An 18739-nucleotide genomic window follows, 5' to 3' on the forward strand; every position below is an offset into this window, starting at 1 on the left:
CTCCAAAGCAAGTTGGAGTGGCGAGAAGCTGGCTCGGACATGTTATCTGGCCTCCCATGAAAAGGAAAGAAGACGGGGGCCACTCGTCGCGTAGATGCCTGAACCGGCTCCGGGCTAGTTCCTTCTCGTCCATCCCGCTCGTGTTAGCTTGTTTGTGATTTCGTCCCCTCCTTTATTGGGTCTTTTAGCAGTTTAGCTCCTTTTGCGTAGAAATTTTCGGTGATATTAACCACCTCGAGAATAAACGTCTCTATTAGAGTAGTTTACCCCGGGTGGGTTTAGATTTTTTTTTACTATTGAGTCAAGGCACTTGATAAAATCTACGTCTTGACAGGGAGATAAAATTTGCGAACCAAGAACCCCGGCCCTCATCACGACGAACTGCTACCATTCAGGTTAGCTCTTGGCAAACATGTTAGAGGATTTTGGTTGGTTGCATACACGTTACGAGTCAGGTACAAATGGGACGATTGCCACTCAAATGTGCTTATGTAGCAATATATTATATAAAACCGTTCATGCCTGAAGCGTTCAGTTTCCGGTTTCCCGACTTCTTTTCATCATTTTGGATATTTTGTTGCAGTGGGTTGTTAGCTTTGTACGCTGATTTTGCTGTTTTTCAGTTATATTTTTATTCTTCATCTGTAAATTAGTAATACGAATTAACATTTTAAAAATATATGTTACATTATTTCTGTTTGTTTCATTTGAATTAAACTGATTTCCTGCTTGTCTAGCTGAATGTGGAAAATGTCACTTTCTCTAGCTGGTAATAAATTTCTTTGATTTAAATTATAAAATATAGAAATATCATTGTATCAAATTTAACTTTTTAAAAAATATCTTCCAGCGCACTTGAATCCTACTCAACAGCTGTTTATTGCAAACAAGTTTGTTTACATTGCGATTTCATCTCTTTCTTCGAAAGCTTGCTGTTCGCTCCCGCGTACGTTTTCAGAGGTAGGTGACAATTTCAATTCGGGACGGCTCCCATCTGTCAGTGGCTGTTTATTTATAGTTGGTCAATTCAGAAGTGTGCAATGTGCGGGAGTTTTTGTGCGTTTGCCAAAAAAGTGTCGCTGTAACATTCAGTCTTCCGGCGAAGAGGGATTTGCGTGTGCAACAAAGATTGTGATTATTACGAAATGCTGGGGAGAAGTTTGTGATTTTGAGCCATTGTTGAGTTTCACGGTCGGGTTTATCTGCGGAATTCATAATGAAAATGGTAAGTCAAAAGTACAAAGTACAGCCCAGTTTACTTTTCGTTCAAAGGCGGTTCGAGATGCTAATCTTTGAGATTGTGTGGTGTGTTGTGTTTAACCTTGAGATTCTTCGATACCTTTTTAATTTGACCATTCAGGTGGGACGGAATGTCCTAAGAAATATTTCTGTTAGGGTAGCTCATCCAACATGTCCATAATAGTTTGGATGCAAGAATTATGAAATGGTTTCCATAATATTGAATAATGTGTGCCATTCTGATCCCATTTACTTAGAATATGATCGACATTGGGTAGATGCTTTACTGTCGTGGTAGCCGTCCTGTATGTCGGGAACAAATTTGCTCCTGGCGGCCTTAAGGTCCGGTAGGGATAACCGGCAGTAGTGGTCTGACTTCATGAATGGGTCGGGGTCCCGTAATGGACAGCACAGTATCGAAACTACTAACCGTAGAGCCTTTCGACGCATTGCTCCGCCTCCTGTAGCTGTTTCGCCAGAATCTGCGGTGTCTACTTCAGCCGGTTTGCGTAGGTAGTGGATGAAGTAGATTGACGATATAAACTTTTTTATCATCTGCTCCTACCTCAACAACGCCGGGTGCAAATACAACATCTTACCGCCCCTGGTTGCACCATAGATGCGTCGAACGCTTCCCGCAATATACGCAAATGGCTGTGTAGCGAGTCGCGGACCAGTACCGCGCCATAATCCTGGCCAACATCAGGGAGCGTCTTGAGGTCATCGCGGGAATTAGTGATCAAGAGTCGATGGGGGCAGAGGCATCAACAACACCACGCTGCACTGCGGGTAACAGTACTCAATACTCGCCAAAGCACTCTTCTCCACCCGTCCAGCTGAAGTCCCCACTGAGGTTCTGGACGAATTCCAAGGAGCATGTATAGAACTCTCGGAAATGGATTTTTTACATAGACCAGGTATTCACAGGCGCTATGCATTTCCAGCAACTCGGAGAATTCTATCCCAAATCAATGAGGAGATTGCATCTCGACTGTGTGCTGATATCTGCAATGATTTGTGTATTGTTGCGGCTGTTGGATTGCGAACATGCCCTTTCGCGTTATTGGTTTGAGTGATCGAAGAGATCCACCATGGAAAATTCGTCTGGAACGTCGGCGCGGCTCACTAAGCCATTGTTAGGCTGACTCAAATCAACACCGACAATGTCAACAGCGTGGTGAAGAACAAAGTGTAGAGGATTTGCCGGAACTATGCCATCCCCATTGAGACAACTATAGTTGAAATTTTGAATAAATAATCTTTCTGTCCCATGCAGTCGGTTGCGACGGTATGGCGAAAGTCACTCCAGACGACTTCAGCGAGGAGGTAGCGGAGTTCTTTTCATACTAGTCAAGGAATCCCAACAGATCGAACAGACAGTGCAATTTTTGGTAACTGAAGCAAGGGAATATTTGGGTGGACTTTGGGGGTAATCGGGATTGCCGCTGAAGCTTGAAGAATTGGAGGAGTCCTTGTCCCGATCGAGTGCAGAATTTCTGGTATAAAGAGCTTACTAGTATACATGGTCGGTTGGCACATGACATAAACCATTAGTAGGCCTGAGGAATTCCCATCTTTCCTCACTTCGAGGATAAAAAGGACACGGTGCAGAACCCTGTAGACACAATACCGATTACTGGCTTACCAACCCACTACAAGTTCGTAACGTCCATTATCAATGGAAGGTTGAATGCACATTTCGAGATCGCACACCTAGCTAATCAATATCCTACATCTGTATCGCAATGATCCCGAACTAATAAAGGTTTTGACGACAGTCATGGAAGGGTGGCGTACCACTTTGTCAGTGCGTGTAGACACAAAACCTTCTTAAAATCGGTTCAATATCTGTCTGCGATTACTACGAGATTTGTTGAGAATATGTGGTCTGTGTGTGCCTTTACATGCAGCGAGTGGCGCCATTTTGTGTTGAATTTTAAGGGGAGCTCAATTAGCACTTTTCGTAACATGATCTCGTTTCTGACATTGGGGAGGTAGGGCACAAAATGTGTCACAAAAAAAGTGAAATAGGTCCCGTTGTCAGAACTTATCTAACCGAAAAATCTGAAACCTAATGTGACCTAGGCCTTAAAATACATCCCATTCCGATATCTGCACAAATAAAGTTAATAATAGTATATTAGCATGTTTTGGAAATTTGACGTCAGCATAGACGGTAATATAGGGCATAATCCTGAAAAGTTTGAAGGCAATCCGACTATTATCAACAAAGTTATAGAAGGTCAAAGTCTCGCATTTTAGGTAAATTTATGGCACCCAAGACATGTCTGATGTCATCATCATATAAAGTAAACTTTAATAAATGGCGAGGTTGTGGGAACGTTTTAGTTTTTTTGATTTTTTTTAGTTATTTGCATTTCAATGTCAATTACTCCAGGTAGACATGTGTATGTATATGTATATGCTAATAAAGCTTGCTGGGAGTAACCAATATAATAGACATGTATGTTCGGTAATAGGCAATGTTTGTTTATTTAGGGTGAACACAGTATTTATGTCCTTGATTTGTAGGTACATATGTGTATCTTGGGGTTTGACAAAATATGACGGAATATTTTGCATTCTTAGCTACGTACGAATGGAAAATCGTGCACGGAGAGTTTCTCGCATAAGATGAACACAAAGCCTTTATACCCGAAGCGCCTGACTTGTTGAGGATTTTGATCGGATACGCACGAGAATTCAGCGACGATCGAAAACAGTTGAGCGAGATTTCTAGACCTCCAGACGGTGTGAACAGTGGCAAGGAGGAACAGATTTTGTTCAGTGAAAGCCACAATGCTGTCAGACAAGGGGATTTCGATTAGTCATTTATTTGCAACGTTGCTTTTGTCGGTATCAGCAACATACTCAAGTGTGGCAGTGATACATTTATATGACTGAATGTGCTGATTTTGTGTGTATTTTCCTTTCGCATACAATTGTTTCGAGGACCAGGTGCCTCCTTCATCAGTACTAATACCTAATTAATTAATGTCTTAAACTACGTCTATTTATACGGTAACTTTTAACTCTACTAATTACTATGTAATTGTTTTCCATTTTTCCTATCCTTCCCGTTTTTTCTTCCTATTTTTTGTTACCTATTGCATACCTTTTTTACCAAGTTCGATGCGGAGCTTCCTTCATCGTGATTTAAGGTTACCTGCCTCCCTTCTTTGATGATATATATGCTTTTGGCTGCATCCAAAAGGTGTGTTTTAAACATCCGCTTTATAATATCCACGTTGTCCATCGTTACGCTGTGTCCCTCTTCCACTATATGCCTTGCTACCATTGACTTGATGCTTCGAGGGCAATGCTCGCTCTGATAGGTGGTTTGCTGTTTGTAGAGTGTTGTGAGTTAGTCCCTATTCATTCTATCTTGTTTTTTTTTTTTGTTTTTACGTTGCGCGGTTACTCATGGAGAAACACCGTGAGAAGCATCGCCCTCTTTACATTGCCTTTCTGGATCTAGAGAAAGCGTTTGACCGTGTACCACACGAACTCATCTGGTATGCTTTACGACAACACTTCGTGCCAGAAGAACTCGTGCGCTGGGTTCAATTGCTCTACCACGATCCGAAAAGTAAAGTTCGAAGTATGGCGGGTGTATCAAAACCGCTTCGTGTCTCTGTTGGTGTTCATCAAGGAAGTGCCCTCTTACCACTCCTCTTTGTCCTTGTTATGGACACCGTCACACGGGATATCCAACGTCCAGCGCCCTACACACTGCTTTATGCAGATGATGTTTTCCTAGCATCTGATAGCAAAAATGATCTCGAGCAACTTGTTCAAAAATGGAATGATCGCCTCATGCAACACGGTCTCAGATTGAATTTAAACAAAACTGAATTTTTGACGACCGATCCCCATGAAACAGGCACAATCACTGTCAGCGGCAGTGATCTGCCCAGAACTGAGCGATTTAAATACCTCGGGTCAACGCTATCAGCCAATGGAGAACTGCGTTATGAAATTGCTTCACGCATTAACGCAACCTGGATGAAGTGGCGTTCCACAACTGGTGTCCTTTGTGATCGACGTATCAACGAACGTCTCAAATCTAAAATTTACCGCAATGTCGTCCGTCCAGTCGCTCTCTATGGTTCTGAGTGTTGGTCGACCATAAAAGACAATGAACGGCGTCTTGCGGTAATGGAGACGAAGATGCTACGTTGGACTAGTGGCGTCACACGTTTAGATCACATCCGAAATGAGGATATCCGCGATCGTTATGGGGTTGCACCGATCGTGGAAAAGTTGCGAGAGAGGCGTCTTCGATGGTATGGTCACGCAGTTCGTGCAAATGAGAATTCACTTGCCAAGATTGGTCTGAACATCGAAGTCGATGGTAAACGACCAAAAGGCAGACCTAAGCAACGGTGGCTTGATACGCTGGATGGCGATTTGAAAGCCTCGAGATTGCACCCAGATCAGGCATTCGATAGAGCCAAATGGCGAAGCCGATCACGACGAGCCGACCCCGCTTGTGAACGGGACAAAGGCTGAAGAAAAAGAAGAAGATTCTGTCTATTTCTTCCCTACTATATCCATTTTTCACCGTCGTGTCTTTTATGTAGTTTATTTCCTTTTTGAAGTGCTATAATGCACACCTAAGGCTAGCAAAATACCTAGCAATGGAAGGGACTCAGCTAAAACCAAATATATTGAAACTGGATAGAGCATTCGAATGGGAAAAGGGCCTGGCGGCAGAGGAAACATGTTAAGCCGGGCGCTTCAGGTATAAAGATTTTGTGTTCATCTTCTGTGGGAAACTCGCTATGCACGATTGCGTTGTTCAAACTGTGAAGCACTCTACAAAGGTTATGATCTGCTCAGCCATCAGCAACAAAGGTACTGGACGTTTGTACGTGGTAAAAAGCAGAATGACGTAAGATCAGTATGAGGAAGTCTTGCAAACTCGGTTGGTTCCCCAGCTCACTTTCATGCAAGATGAGGCTCCCTGTCACACGGCGCCATCTGTGAAAACTTATTTGCCAGAGCAGAATATTCTTCTATTGAATTGGCCGGTTAATAGCCCCGATATGAGCCCAATTGAAAATGTGTGGGAGCTGATGAAGAAGTGGCTAAAGAGGTGATCACAACCAAAACATAGCTCCTATAAAAAAAAACTATGAGTACAACCATCACCCTCAATTTCAGGATACAGTACAACCTTGCGTTGACAAAATGTGGCTCAACCATATTTTTGGCATACATTTCAACATTCTTTAGCACCTAATAAATACATATGTGGCGCGGCAGGATCTGCAGCATTCGAAATTTATTTCGAATGTTGCGAATGCGGACAAGTAGATGGCGTGGAACTCTCCACTCGTTTTAGAACTCGCCACGGGAGTGGAGGACTACCGGTGAGAAAGTGCCGTTGGTTGGGACAGGAAAAGACCGCATGGAAATAAGCCGGTCTCTCCTGTCTCGACCACCGGCGTGTGCGGACAGCACTTTTGCGTGTTAGATAAAAAAGTCAAATTAATATTGTTATTATTATTGTTATAGCTAAATATTCATTGAATGTGTAGTGGTTTAAGAAATATGGAGTGCAAAATAAAAATTTAATAACTAACAAAATTCGATTTTTGTGTCTTTCGAAGTGGACGTACCTGGCCTCAAAACTTGGCCGTCGAGTAGCCAAACATATTTTTTTCTAAAAAGATTTTATTTTTGTTAACAATTAGATAACTAAGTATATTATACATACAAATTAATAAATGTGTCTATTAATAAATTCTAAAATTGGAAAACACTCGGTAATTGAAATTTTGCATAGAATCTGGAGTGCGGCTAATAATATGGCCAGGGACTGTACAAATCAACAACAACATCATCCTAAATAAACAAATTTTGTCTATTACCGCATGCATTTATATGTGCGCATCTAAATTGATGTAACGCATCTTCACGCATTTCCACTTTACTCCGTGCACAAAAGCATACATATATACGTTAGGTACATAAAACCGCTGGTAACCAGAACACACATGTCTATTGTATTGGTTACTCCCGGCAAGCTTTATTAGCATATACATATACATACACATGTCTACCTGGAGTAATTGATATTGAAATGCAAATACTAAAAAAAATCAAAAAAGCAAAACTAAAACGTTCCCACGATCTCGCCGTTTATTAAAGTTCACTTTATATGATGATGACGTCATACATGTCTTGGGTGCAATAAATTGACCTATTTTGCACTCCTGAGATGAACTTAATGGGGGCTTTCCGGGAAAGGAAGGCTTCGATTTCATATAGTTGCATCACTATGTTTTTTTTCAGATTGTTTGGTTGGGTAGGTTCTGAGAACGAGACCTGTTTCACTTTTTGTGTCACACATTTTGTGCCATATGTTTCACTCAACATCCGCAAAAAGATCAGTTTCGGAAAATACTAATTGAGCCCTTTCATTTGATACCCCACATGACCATGTTCTGTGAAAAAAAATGTACGCCCTCGTTTCGCATGTATAGGGAGCCCCTCTTAAAATTCAACACAAAAGGCACCATTCGCTGCATGTAAAGGGACCCACAGACCACATGTTCTCACCAAATTTCGTAACAATCGGTTCAGCCGGTTCTAAGTAAACTACGTGTGGCAGACATACAGATGGACAGACAGGCATTGAACCGATTTTAATAATTTTTGTGTAAACACAAAACCTTAAAAATGGCCCCTTTTCGATTCTTTTTGAATTCGGGAAGAAGGTAAAACAACGATATCTATTCTACCGCGACCCTAAAAATTTAATCTTGGTTAAATCCAAAAAAACAAAAGCCGACCTCGTTTTGTTTCTTTTCGGACACTTGTAATACTGAATCTCCTACACCAAGTGAAAATCTCGAGAGCCCCAATCTTTTACTTGCTTATTTCAAACAGTTTAATAATAATAATCGTTGGCGTAAAAATCCAATCATTTGCAGCTGAGTTGACTGGTATCCGACGTCAAATCACGATACAAATTCCACTGCCACCAGTGAGATTTTAACCGCGACCTTCCGTACGACAGCCTTGTGCTCCAACCATTCAGCTATCCGGACACCGTTTTTTTTTTAAAAAATGTCATGTCCAAATTAAACTCGAATGATTCATGCAATTTTTCAGAAGTCACACTATCGCCAGCACTAGATTCCTTTTTTTTAAGTTAGGGAAAAATTGCTACTTACAACGACACCCTCCGCTCTCGGCAATTCATATCCGAAGAGCATTCACCGCTACTTCTAACTTAATTCTCAAGCACTGTGCCAGCCGTCCTTCATCGAGCCGGCATCCACCCAATAGCAGTCCCACTATGTCTGATCATTCGCATTTGCAAGCATGCGCCTTAGCCAGATACAAGCTTTAGTAATGCATATTGTAATATACAACATGATTTAGTCTATGTCTAAACAACAAGAAAAAACGTTAATGAACGCTTCCGAAATGTTGGACAAATAGTTAATCTATGAAAATATTTATGTAAATTAATTTTAGGGTTCGGTGGAAAACTAAAAGTTTTGTAAAAAAAATTGAAAATAAAAATTATCATTTTAAAATTGTTATTGGTTGGGATGGGAACGAGTGTAATGGAGAAGCTAAATTGGGGCTAAAATGTGAAAAAGGAATATGTTGCATGTGAGCAAATGGACTTTCTCGTCAGCTTGTCATCGGACAAAGCGAACTAAATGATGCTGCGAAGTCGTGGGCATTACAATTGTCTCAGGCCAGAATACCCCGACGACACGTCGGACACATGAGTTGATTAAAGTTTGAAGCATTCGTGTAACGGTGATAGTCACTTTCCATGTGACAGTATAGAGAGAGAACATTAGTGTGGAGCAATGGCGAAAGCGGATTTAGCACTATTAATGCGTTGAACAACATCAAGTTCGGTGCCTTCGTCGCCAGAACAACAGACGTTTAGTGAAATCCTTTTTACCAGCGAGGCCGCTTTATATGTCGCCCTTGAGCTACATGGCGCAGGGCAGTTGAGTGTAGGCGGTTTAGTGAAGTCGAAAAATTTGCTCGGTGTGGTTTATGCGATGTTCCCTACATTGGGGTCTACATTAAATATGTAGGACGTCTCAAGGTTAGCCACATAATCGAAAAAAAATTATAAATACCTCCTGCATTTTAATTATTCTTAAATATTTGGAAAGTACATTGATGAAATTACTTTTGTTTTTATTTTCTGTAGCGAAAGAAGTCATCGATCAGCAAAGCTTCACCTTTGCAGCCGCTGGACCCTCAAATACGAGCTCTCATTAAGTCTTACCTAGTTGCGAATAGAATTATCTTTCCTCGCTACGCATGGTATATCTATCCAGCGTTTCTCATCATCAGCTTGTTAAGTCGCTACAAGCGACATTTTCGAGACAAATACAAACTCATCCCGATACCCAATAAACTCTACGAGTTTTTGACTAAAAACGAATTTATCAAGTCTGAGCATGTGATGTTTGCAAGTGAAGATGTTTTCTTCAAATACACCGAAAGTCGCGAACTGAATTTCGTTAATTTAATTGTGAGCGGAAAGAGCCCCATAGCATCAAAAAGAGGAAGCGTTCCAAAGCCGGACATCGTTAAACAAATGTTGAACATAAATCCACAGACAATCATCATGCAGCTCCTACCTCTGCCGTTTTGTCAGCGAAATTGTATATTCGTACAGGAGAATTTCTATGGCAACTTGATGGAACGGTTTAAATTTAATGACTCCTTTTGGGTGAAATTAGATAAGTTTGCAGAGGATCAGGATATTCCGCCGATCGCTACGAAAGCTCACGTTTACATGCTTAGTAATCCGTATGAGCTGCCGACCGACGTGATTGACTTGATATTAGGCAACTTTTTCAACACACCTCGAATAATGCATCGTGGATACACCTATCGAGTAGAAGTCAATGAAAAGCTCCTAGGAACGAGCACGTATTCTCAGTACTATCATGTTTTTGCTTATTTAAGGATCGTATACTTTCGCTGCGTTCATTTGGAAGTCAAAGACAACGATTTCCATTCGCACGCTATTGTGGCGAAAAATTTCACTAATTTAATCCACACTACCAGCCAATTTCATTACTTGCCCCGTCAAATACTGGACGATATTGCAATGGTCGAGAGCTATCCAGCCGGACTTTCACGATTTTATTTGGAGTTGAGGAGCTCGATAGCAGCGTTTTTACCGAAAAATTCCGCCTGTTTGTCATCAAAGCACATTTTTCCGGTGTTCTTGGTGCAAGGTGAACGAGGGAGTGGAAAAACCAAGCTCGTGAAAGCAGTGGCACAAGATTTGGGAATGCATCTGTATGGGGTCGATTGCGCGGAGATTGTTTCACAGGTTTCATCCCATACGGAACTGAAGCTGAAAGCGGTTTTTACGAAGAACATAGTATGCCAGCCTTTGCTGATTTGCTTCCATAATTTTGAGGTGAGATCATTCTTGATTGCTACGTTCATCCATACTTAATTATTTTTTTATAATTCATCTAAAATCTCGAAATTTGCAGCCCAAAACGTTAATAAGATAAATTTATTTCAGATATTCGGCATTGACAATGAAGGAAATGAAGATTTGCGTTTACTTGCATCCTTCCAAGTCCAAATACAGGAGCTCTATAGCAAAGACCGCTCCTATCCAGTTATAGTTGTTGCTCTGACTAACGAGAAGTACCTCAAACCAATGATACATAGAATGTTTTTGGAAGTAATTCAAATCCCCTCCCTAACCAAAGAACAACGCTTCGAAACCCTAAAATGGTTTCACATAAAAGAGTTGTATAACGAAGAAATTTTCAACAAAGGAAACATAGATCGAATACCGCTATTTCATCGTGGATCTCGTGAACTTTACTTGCAAAAGTTCTTCAATTGGTCATATACAAAAACCATCCTCAAAGAAATTGCAGATCTCTCACAAGGTTTTCTACTGGGTGACCTGAAATTGCTCTACGACAATGCAGTTCGCGACATGAAAGTTCAACGAAGCAAACTAGGATTGCGGTCCGAACATTTCGATAAAAACTTGAATGCAATGCAAAAGTCATTTGCTACCAGTTTAGGAGCACCTAAGGTGCCGAAAGTCCTATGGTCAGATATTGGAGGGTTAGCGAAGTTAAAGGATGAGATTCAGAGTAGTATCGGTTTACCACTGAAACATATTAATTTGCTTGGCAAGAACTTAAGACGATCTGGAATATTGCTTTATGGTCCTCCGGGTACAGGAAAGACATTGGTCGCTAAGGCAGTTGCAACTGAATGCAATTTAGCTTTTTTGTCTGTTCAGGGACCGGAGCTCTTGAACATGTACGTCGGGCAGAGTGAACAAAACGTACGAGAACTATTCTCTCGAGCCCGTTCGGCTGCTCCTTGTGTCCTGTTTTTGGATGAATTAGATTCTTTAGCGCCGAATCGTGGCGTTGCCGGTGATTCGGGTGGTGTGATGGATCGCGTAGTGAGTCAACTTCTCGCAGAAATGGACGGAATGAATGATCCATCCAAACAGATCTTCATTCTTGCGGCAACAAATCGACCAGATCTCATAGATCCTGCTCTTCTCCGGCCAGGACGCTTTGACAAAATGTTCTTTGTCGGTCCCTGCACAACCAAAGACGAAAAGATTGCTGTGCTGAAGGCACAAATGAAGAAGTTTAACTTATTCAAAGGTTTGGAGATCGCTGCGATAGCTGAAATGTTGACGGAGGATATGACTGGTGCGGATTTGTATTCAATTTGCTCGAATGCTTGGCTGTCGGCCGTGAGGAGAACTATCAATGCACATTTAAAAGGTAAGATTTGAAGGAATGTTAGTTTCTTGCTATTCGGTATTAAATTCAGTTTCATCTCTAGGAAAACTGAAAACGGAAGAACTGACCCCAGACCAGGTTATAGTGAGGCTAGAAGACTTTGAAGTGGCGTATGGTAAATTTGTTCCTTCAGTAAGCAAAAAGGATTTAGACTATTTTAATAAGTTAAAAGTGACGTACAGTTCTTGACTGGTTACCAAATATACAAAGTTTACTTTGAATCAAAATTCCGAACGTTTTATTATTTTAAAATATTGATTTTAGGCTAATATTCATCATCATCAACGGCGCAACAACCGGTATTCGGTTTAGGCCTGCCTTAATAAGGAACTCCAGACATCCCGGTTTTGCGGGGCGGCGAACGCGGCCAAAAGTTCGCAATTTTTCTTGCTAAGAACCCAAGTTTCCTAGACATACATGAGGACTGGCAAGATCATAGTCTTGTACAGTAAGAGCTTGGACCCTACGGTGATACGTTTCGAGCGGAACAGTTTTTATAAGCTGAAATAGGCTCTGTTGGCTGACAACAACCGTGCGCGGATTTCATCATCGTAGCTGTTATCGGTTGTGATTTTCGACCTTAAATATGGGAAATTATCAACGGTTTCAAAGTTGTAGTCTCCTATCTTTATTCTTTCCGCTTGCCTAGTGCGGTTTGATGTTGTTGGTTGGTTGGTTTTCGGTGTTGACGTCGCCACCATATATTTTGTCTTGCCTTCCTTGATGTGTAGCCCAAGATCTCGCGCCAATCAGCGCCTGCTCGATCTGGATGAAGGCAGCTTGTACGTCTCGGCTGGTTCTTTCCATGATGTCGATATCGTCAGCATAGGCCAGTAATTGAGTGGACTTCAAACGGATCGTACCTCTTGCATTTACCTCAGCATCACGGATCACTTTCTCGAGGGCCAGGTTTAAGAGGACGTATGATAGGGCATTCCCTTGTCGTAGACCGCTGTTGATGTCGAATGGTCTTGAGAGTGATCCTGCTGCTTTTATCTGGCCTCGCACATTGCTCAGGGTCAGCCTAGTCAGTCTTATCAATTTCGTTGTGTACAGTTTTACCCTGGCTATCCTATCATAGGTGGCTTTAAAATCGATGAAAAGATGGTGCAACTGTTGTCCATATTCCAACAGCCTCTTTGGTATGGGCCAATGATCTTCTGAGCATATGGGGCTATCCGGCCTAGCAAGATAGTGGAGAATATCTTATAGATGGTACTCAGCGACGTGATACCTCTATAATTGCTGCATTGCGTGATATCTCCCTTTTTGTGTATGGAACAGATAATGCCTGGTTGCCAGTCGTCAGGCATTGATTCGCTGTCCCACACCTTGAACATCAGTTGATGAACCGCTTGGTGTAGTTGGTCGCCTCCATATCTAACCAATTCGGCTGTAATTCCTCCTGCCGACTTATGATTTTTAAGCCGATGAATTGCATTGTTTCTTCCATACTTGGTGGTGGCAGCATTTGTCCGTCGTCTTCAGTTGGCGGGACCTCCAACACGCCGATGTTCTGGTTGTTCAGTAGTTCACCAAAGGACACAACCCATTGCTTCAATATGCCCATTCTCTCGGAAATCAGATTTCCTTCTTTGTCTCGGTAGGATGAACATTGAGGTGTGTAAGGCTTCATCCTGCTAACTTGTTTGGAAAACTTGTGCGCCTGGTGCGATAGCCCCCTATTCTTTTCAAGTTCACAGACTTGTTGGTTCTCCCAGGCTTCCTTTTTCGGTCTGTCAAGTCTTTTCTCCGCTCGCCGGAGTTCGTGATAAGTCTCCGCGGGTGGCCGCGTCCTTTGAGAATGCAACATTGCTCCGTATGCAGCATTCTTCCTTTTCGTTGCTAGCTTACATTCATCGTCAAACCAGCCGTTCCGACTCTTTTTGCGGCTGGGGCTAAGTATGTTTGTGGTCGTATTTATGATAACGTTCTTCAGGTGGTTGTGAAGATCATTTGTTGAGTGCTGAGTGGTATTTGCTGAAGTTTAATGTTAACTTATTAATAGAGCACCAGTGAATCAGAGTGTCTTAAAAATCAATCGTAGAGACACATAGTTTATTGGGGAAGTTATAGAGGAAAACAGCCTAATCAAGCAAGGGCAAGTGAAGAGAAAGGGAAGGTCGTGGATATGGGTACATTATAGGAAAGAGAAAACTAAGAATCTATCAAAGCAAATGCCGATGGTGCTTTAGCCGTTGTTAGTTGAGCATCAGTCTTTTGTCTCATTCCGGGTTCCAACCACGGTTCATAATGGGTATTTGTGTTCCCCTTGGTGTTACCCAGCTGCTGTAGACTTATCATTTGCACAGCCCTTAGTGTGACATTAATGAAACTGAAGCGCATCGGACGCTGCCGTAGATCAAAATCATTTCAGATGTATATACCGCATCAAGAAAGAACTTGCATGTGGTCACAAACCTTTCAATGTAGGAATGAGGGATGTTAACAGTCAGCTTCCCATCCAGATGACGAGCATCTGAAGAGCTAGAAGGAATACTTCACCACGGTTCAGGGAGCTATTCCTTGCCACACCTCCAGTTTCTGCAGATCTGCTACTTCCACTCATACGGAAATCCTAAATATCCAAGACCTTTCCAAGAGAGTGGAAGAAGGGGATGATTGCTAAGATTGCAAAGAAGAGCCTCGTCTTGAATGGGACAATTGGAGGGGTATTTGCGCCGCGAAGGCGAGCAGCTGCAATAATTCAGGAACGTATCATGGAATATCTTGAAAAATTGATCGACAGAGAGCAGGCTCGTTTACGTTCTGGATCTTCCTACATTGACCACATCAACACCTTACGAATCATTTAAACAGGGCGCGGAGCTTAAATGTTCGCTTCACCTGCTCTTCTTTGATTTCAAAAACTGTCGACAGCGTGAACAGTATATCTGCCGTGTTCTAGCAGAATGGGCATAAAAGCAACTAAAAGCATCGAAGTAAAATCTCAAATGATTTTGAAGTACGAAGCGGACTTCACCACGGTTGCATCTTGTCGCTGATTATTTCTTTTTGTTATCGGTTACGTTCTTCATGTTGCCTTGTCCGGAGGACGTGGATTATGACATCTTTCTTCAAAAACGTGTTTGCTCTCTCACCAATATGAACTTTAACGAAATGGCTCTGGATTTAGAAAGATTGGCAAATAGAGTCGGAACATCAACAAAACCAAGGTTTTTAGTCATTCGGGTCGCCACACTCTTCCTATCTGCATTAATGATATAATGTACATTTAGGAAGCTCGACGATCGATGACGAGTGATTCGGCTGAAAAGCACTTGGCGCATCATGAAGATTTTGGAACGGCGCACAATCAAACGCCCTTTCAATGGCCATGAACGCTCTCATCGCGTACTCACCTTTCAGAGTTGCATCCTTTAAGCCGCACACTCTTTTTCAGCGTTATATTCTACATTCGAACGGAGGCAGTCCCTGGAGGCGTGTGAGCCCGCATGTTGAGTTTGAGGATAGGTGGCCAAATTGTTGACAATTGAATCATTGGGTGACGTCCCCTTTTCGGGGTTTCTCCCAGCTAATCCGTTGATAAAGTAGGGTATTTTGTTTAGTGACTAGGTTGGCCTCTGCCTCCGAGTTGAGAGTCACACCGAAGAGGCTCAGATTGGTGTTATTGGCTTCTGACCACGGGGTGGAAAACCTAGTTACACGGACAGGCGTCATCTGCGTTAGCTCTTTAATTTCCGAAGCACCTTTTCCGGAGTGAATTCATGGGGGGAGATTCCTCTGAGGTTGAGGGTTGGCTTCCTCTTCCTTTCACCGTGAAGCAATGGCAGTTTGGTAATTTTGATTAGGTGGATATTGGGACGAGTGACTTTGAGCCTGTCGGCCGGTAGGCTGGTATTTTAAATTTGGCATTTTTATCTGATCTTGATGCTATGTGCTTCGGGGCTATGCTCGTTGTCAGAGAGAAGTTGAAAGCAGTTTTTGTTCGCTGGGGCATCGCTGTTCGAAATACTCGAATTCGTTTGAAGACAGACTTACCTGAAGCAAGTTTGAATTCGTCTTGAAAAATTTGGATGTAATTGACACAGGAATTTGCTTCACCTCTGGTCGTTGTCGATGATTATGGCAGGGCAGTCGTCACTAATCATTTCTTCGGCGGTAATGGTCTTGTCGGCCGAACGGAGGAATTGCGTGATAATGTTGGAATTGCCCAGTCCATAGGTGGCGATAGTGTAAGCTAGTTCCGCTGTAGTTTCGTGTCCCTTGAGTAAGGATGACTTTGGCACACGCGGCGCGAGGCTTGTACCGGCTTCATTTTGTTATCGAGAAGTCACGTGTATTAAAACTCTAACTGGCACTGCTTTATGCTTAAATAAAACCGTTAAACAAAACACGGCTAAATAACTGAACAACGATGCTCGTAAACTTGGCAATCGCGCAAAAGCCCGATCCGAACACAGGCGAGAGCAATCGGCAGAACGAACTATTCGCTTAGGCGGACACAAGCGAACTCTTTATGATTGGTTACTGGAATATGCACACGTTTCTCGAAAACGATATCGTCGGTTCCCAGAATGCTCGCTAAGCTGAACATTCTGGGTCTAAGCACAGGGATTATACCTGCTGGAGCCATTTCAAGACAACCCCATCAATGCACTTCAAATGGAGGAGGCGTTAAATCTTGGCTTCGTTACAGGTTTCAGCATTTTTCTCCACAGGCACTCGCGGAGGATGGTAAATTTTCTCTCTGGTGTTTTGCCATGCTTGGAGGAAACTCTCACGACAGCGGTCAGAAGTGAGGCTGCCGCTTGTGCGTGTGCCTTCTTCCTTCCCGCCTTCGTGTCCGTATTCCTATGGGAGAGACCAGCTTCGTTAAGACCTCTCTCGGATTTGATCACCCCTCGGCGCACCGGTCCTAATTTCCGCTGGACGCGTGGATGTAGGTTCTGGTACGGAGCACAATAAAGCGTTGCCCAAAACAAGTGTATTGGTATTACGCTTCTTGCGTGTATTATCGCTGACAGAGGAAATTTGGTGTCCAGCGTGGGTGTTATCGCACCTGGAGTCTTCCCAAGTTCACGGTATCCTGGCCGTTTGGCTCCATTTTCACATACTGGCGTGCGGCCATAGTCGGATTTCCAGATTCTTCTAAGTTGAGACTTTTAGCTGGCTTCGCCATAGGCGCAGATTTCTCCGTAGCGAGACATGAATTTGGTGAGGTCTTCAAAATCCGCGTCTCGGTCGTGACCTGATTGTTCATGATCGCTGGTGGATTCGAAGTTTGTAACTTCTTACCACTTGGAGAGTTAATATCTATAGCTTCCATCATGTTTTTTTGGACGACCTTAGTGTAATAGTAAACTACTACAGGTTCCTCCGCCACGACAAGGTGGCGTCCGATGGGGAGACCTATACACTTAGTACCAGCGGAGTTGCATGGTTAGCTTTTTCGATTCTTGCTCTTTCTTCGTAATTTGACCGCGGTCAATCTGAATAGTTAGCCAACCAAAACAGGGATGATTACTATGATATCCATAACGTAATCGGGACATAGTAGAAAAAGGACGACGATGAATGAAAAGGAGAGCATTGTATTCTTTCTTAGCAAACAAATAATAATAATTTCTTTTTCTATAAAAATACACAAATAATTTATTAAGAACTAAAAGTGATGTTTACAATAAAAATCTCCTCCCCTACATCTTATTTGTACACTACTTCGCTTGCGCAAGCGCTTGCTTCTTTAACTTCGCATAGGCGTAATCCAACATTCCCTGCTTCCAGGATTCATAGTCGCCGACCTCATCCAAAGACTTCGGTTTTTCAGACGAGTTCAGCGTTTTATTCTCTTTATTTTGGACTTCCTGTTCATTAGCCTCAATTTTCTTCTTGGGCTTAGCCCCAGTGTTCATATGATCCTTGAGCAAGTTATCCCATTTCTGTTCCAGTTTGGTCCACTGCGCCGACTTCAAGTGGCTGTATGTTACCAATTTCGGCTTTACGGTTTTGCTCCCTTTGCCCGTCTTGCAGGCTTGGTACACAGCCATCGCGGCGTACTGAGGATGAGTGATGTCGACTTCATCTGTACTGCCTTCCAGGTGCTTTTTATAGATTTCGAGGAATTGGGTGGCCTTCTTCTGGTATTCATGTAGACCTAGCTGAACGCAGATCTCATTGATTCCGACGGGTTTGTTGAGCTCCAGGATTTTCTCAAATGTTCTTTTGTAGTTTTCGTAGGCGGTTTTCCGGAGACCGGACAATTTCAGTCCGATTTCCTGCAATTAAATAGAGTGTGTTAGTTATGATTTGGGTTTCCATTTTTTCATGTCTGATATACCGAATCGAATGTGATCCCCAAAGGGGTAGTAGCGAGTTCAATGCAGATAACAGTCTTAGCATATTCATTTATTGCGGAGCCAGTTCTGGAGGATTTGAGCTCAAGTAGTCGCAATAATTCGGTCGTTTTCCTAAAATAAGTGGGAAATTAATTACTACGAGATAATGCGGTGGTACCTATGTGTTAACTGTACATCTACTTTCCCAGATTTTACACATTTAATTTATTTTCTAGTTACAACAATGCTTTGCTCACAAATCGCTTCCAGTACTTACTCTTTAAGCTTTTCTTCGCCATGCAGCCCTAATTTCCTAATTAGTTGGTCTATCACACTAGTTTCACTCTTCTGCATTTTGTTTATGTTTTGATTTGAATTTCCAGGTTATCCCGCCTTTTCTTG

General features: G+C 42.4%; 2 protein-coding genes across 2 annotated transcripts; one reads left to right on the plus strand and one right to left on the minus strand.

Annotated features, from left to right (window-relative positions):
- The first annotated feature begins 960 nt into the window (after positions 1 to 960).
- Positions 961 to 12268, plus strand: LOC119654901 (peroxisome assembly factor 2). The gene is made up of 4 exons (XM_038060528.1): positions 961 to 1225; positions 9434 to 10663; positions 10775 to 12020; positions 12082 to 12268. Exons 1-4 carry the CDS (start codon positions 1217 to 1219, stop codon positions 12225 to 12227), a joined length of 2631 nt encoding a protein of 876 aa, XP_037916456.1. The 5' UTR covers positions 961 to 1216; the 3' UTR covers positions 12228 to 12268.
- A 5372-nt stretch (positions 12269 to 17640) lies between these two features.
- LOC119655107 (origin recognition complex subunit 6) lies at positions 17641 to 18739 on the minus strand. The gene is made up of 3 exons (XM_038060829.1): positions 18615 to 18739; positions 18340 to 18469; positions 17641 to 18277 (listed from the first exon to the last, which is right to left on the minus strand). Exons 1-3 carry the CDS (start codon positions 18689 to 18691, stop codon positions 17717 to 17719), a joined length of 768 nt encoding a protein of 255 aa, XP_037916757.1. The 5' UTR covers positions 18692 to 18739; the 3' UTR covers positions 17641 to 17716.

Source organism: Hermetia illucens, chromosome 4, assembly GCF_905115235.1.
Source record: "Hermetia illucens chromosome 4, iHerIll2.2.curated.20191125, whole genome shotgun sequence".
NCBI lineage: Eukaryota > Metazoa > Arthropoda > Insecta > Diptera > Stratiomyidae > Hermetia > Hermetia illucens.

What these genes read in the sequence shown, in the direction of transcription:
- LOC119654901 (XM_038060528.1), top strand. An exon ending in TTTGCTTCCATAATTTTGAG is followed by an intron (nt 10,664 to 10,774) that starts GTGAGATCATTC and finishes AATTTATTTCAG; the next exon opens with ATATTCGGCATTGACAATGA. An exon ending in TATCAATGCACATTTAAAAG is followed by an intron (nt 12,021 to 12,081) that starts GTAAGATTTGAA and finishes TTTCATCTCTAG; the next exon opens with GAAAACTGAAAACGGAAGAA.
- LOC119655107 (XM_038060829.1), bottom strand. Translation starts at nt 18,691, where the DNA reads ATGCAGAAGAGTGAAACTAGTGTGATAGACCAACTAATTAGGAAATTA. An exon ending in GGCGAAGAAAAGCTTAAAGA is followed by an intron (nt 18,470 to 18,614) that starts GTAAGTACTGGA and finishes CACTTATTTTAG; the next exon opens with GAAAACGACCGAATTATTGC. An exon ending in TGGGGATCACATTCGATTCG is followed by an intron (nt 18,278 to 18,339) that starts GTATATCAGACA and finishes ATTTAATTGCAG; the next exon opens with GAAATCGGACTGAAATTGTC.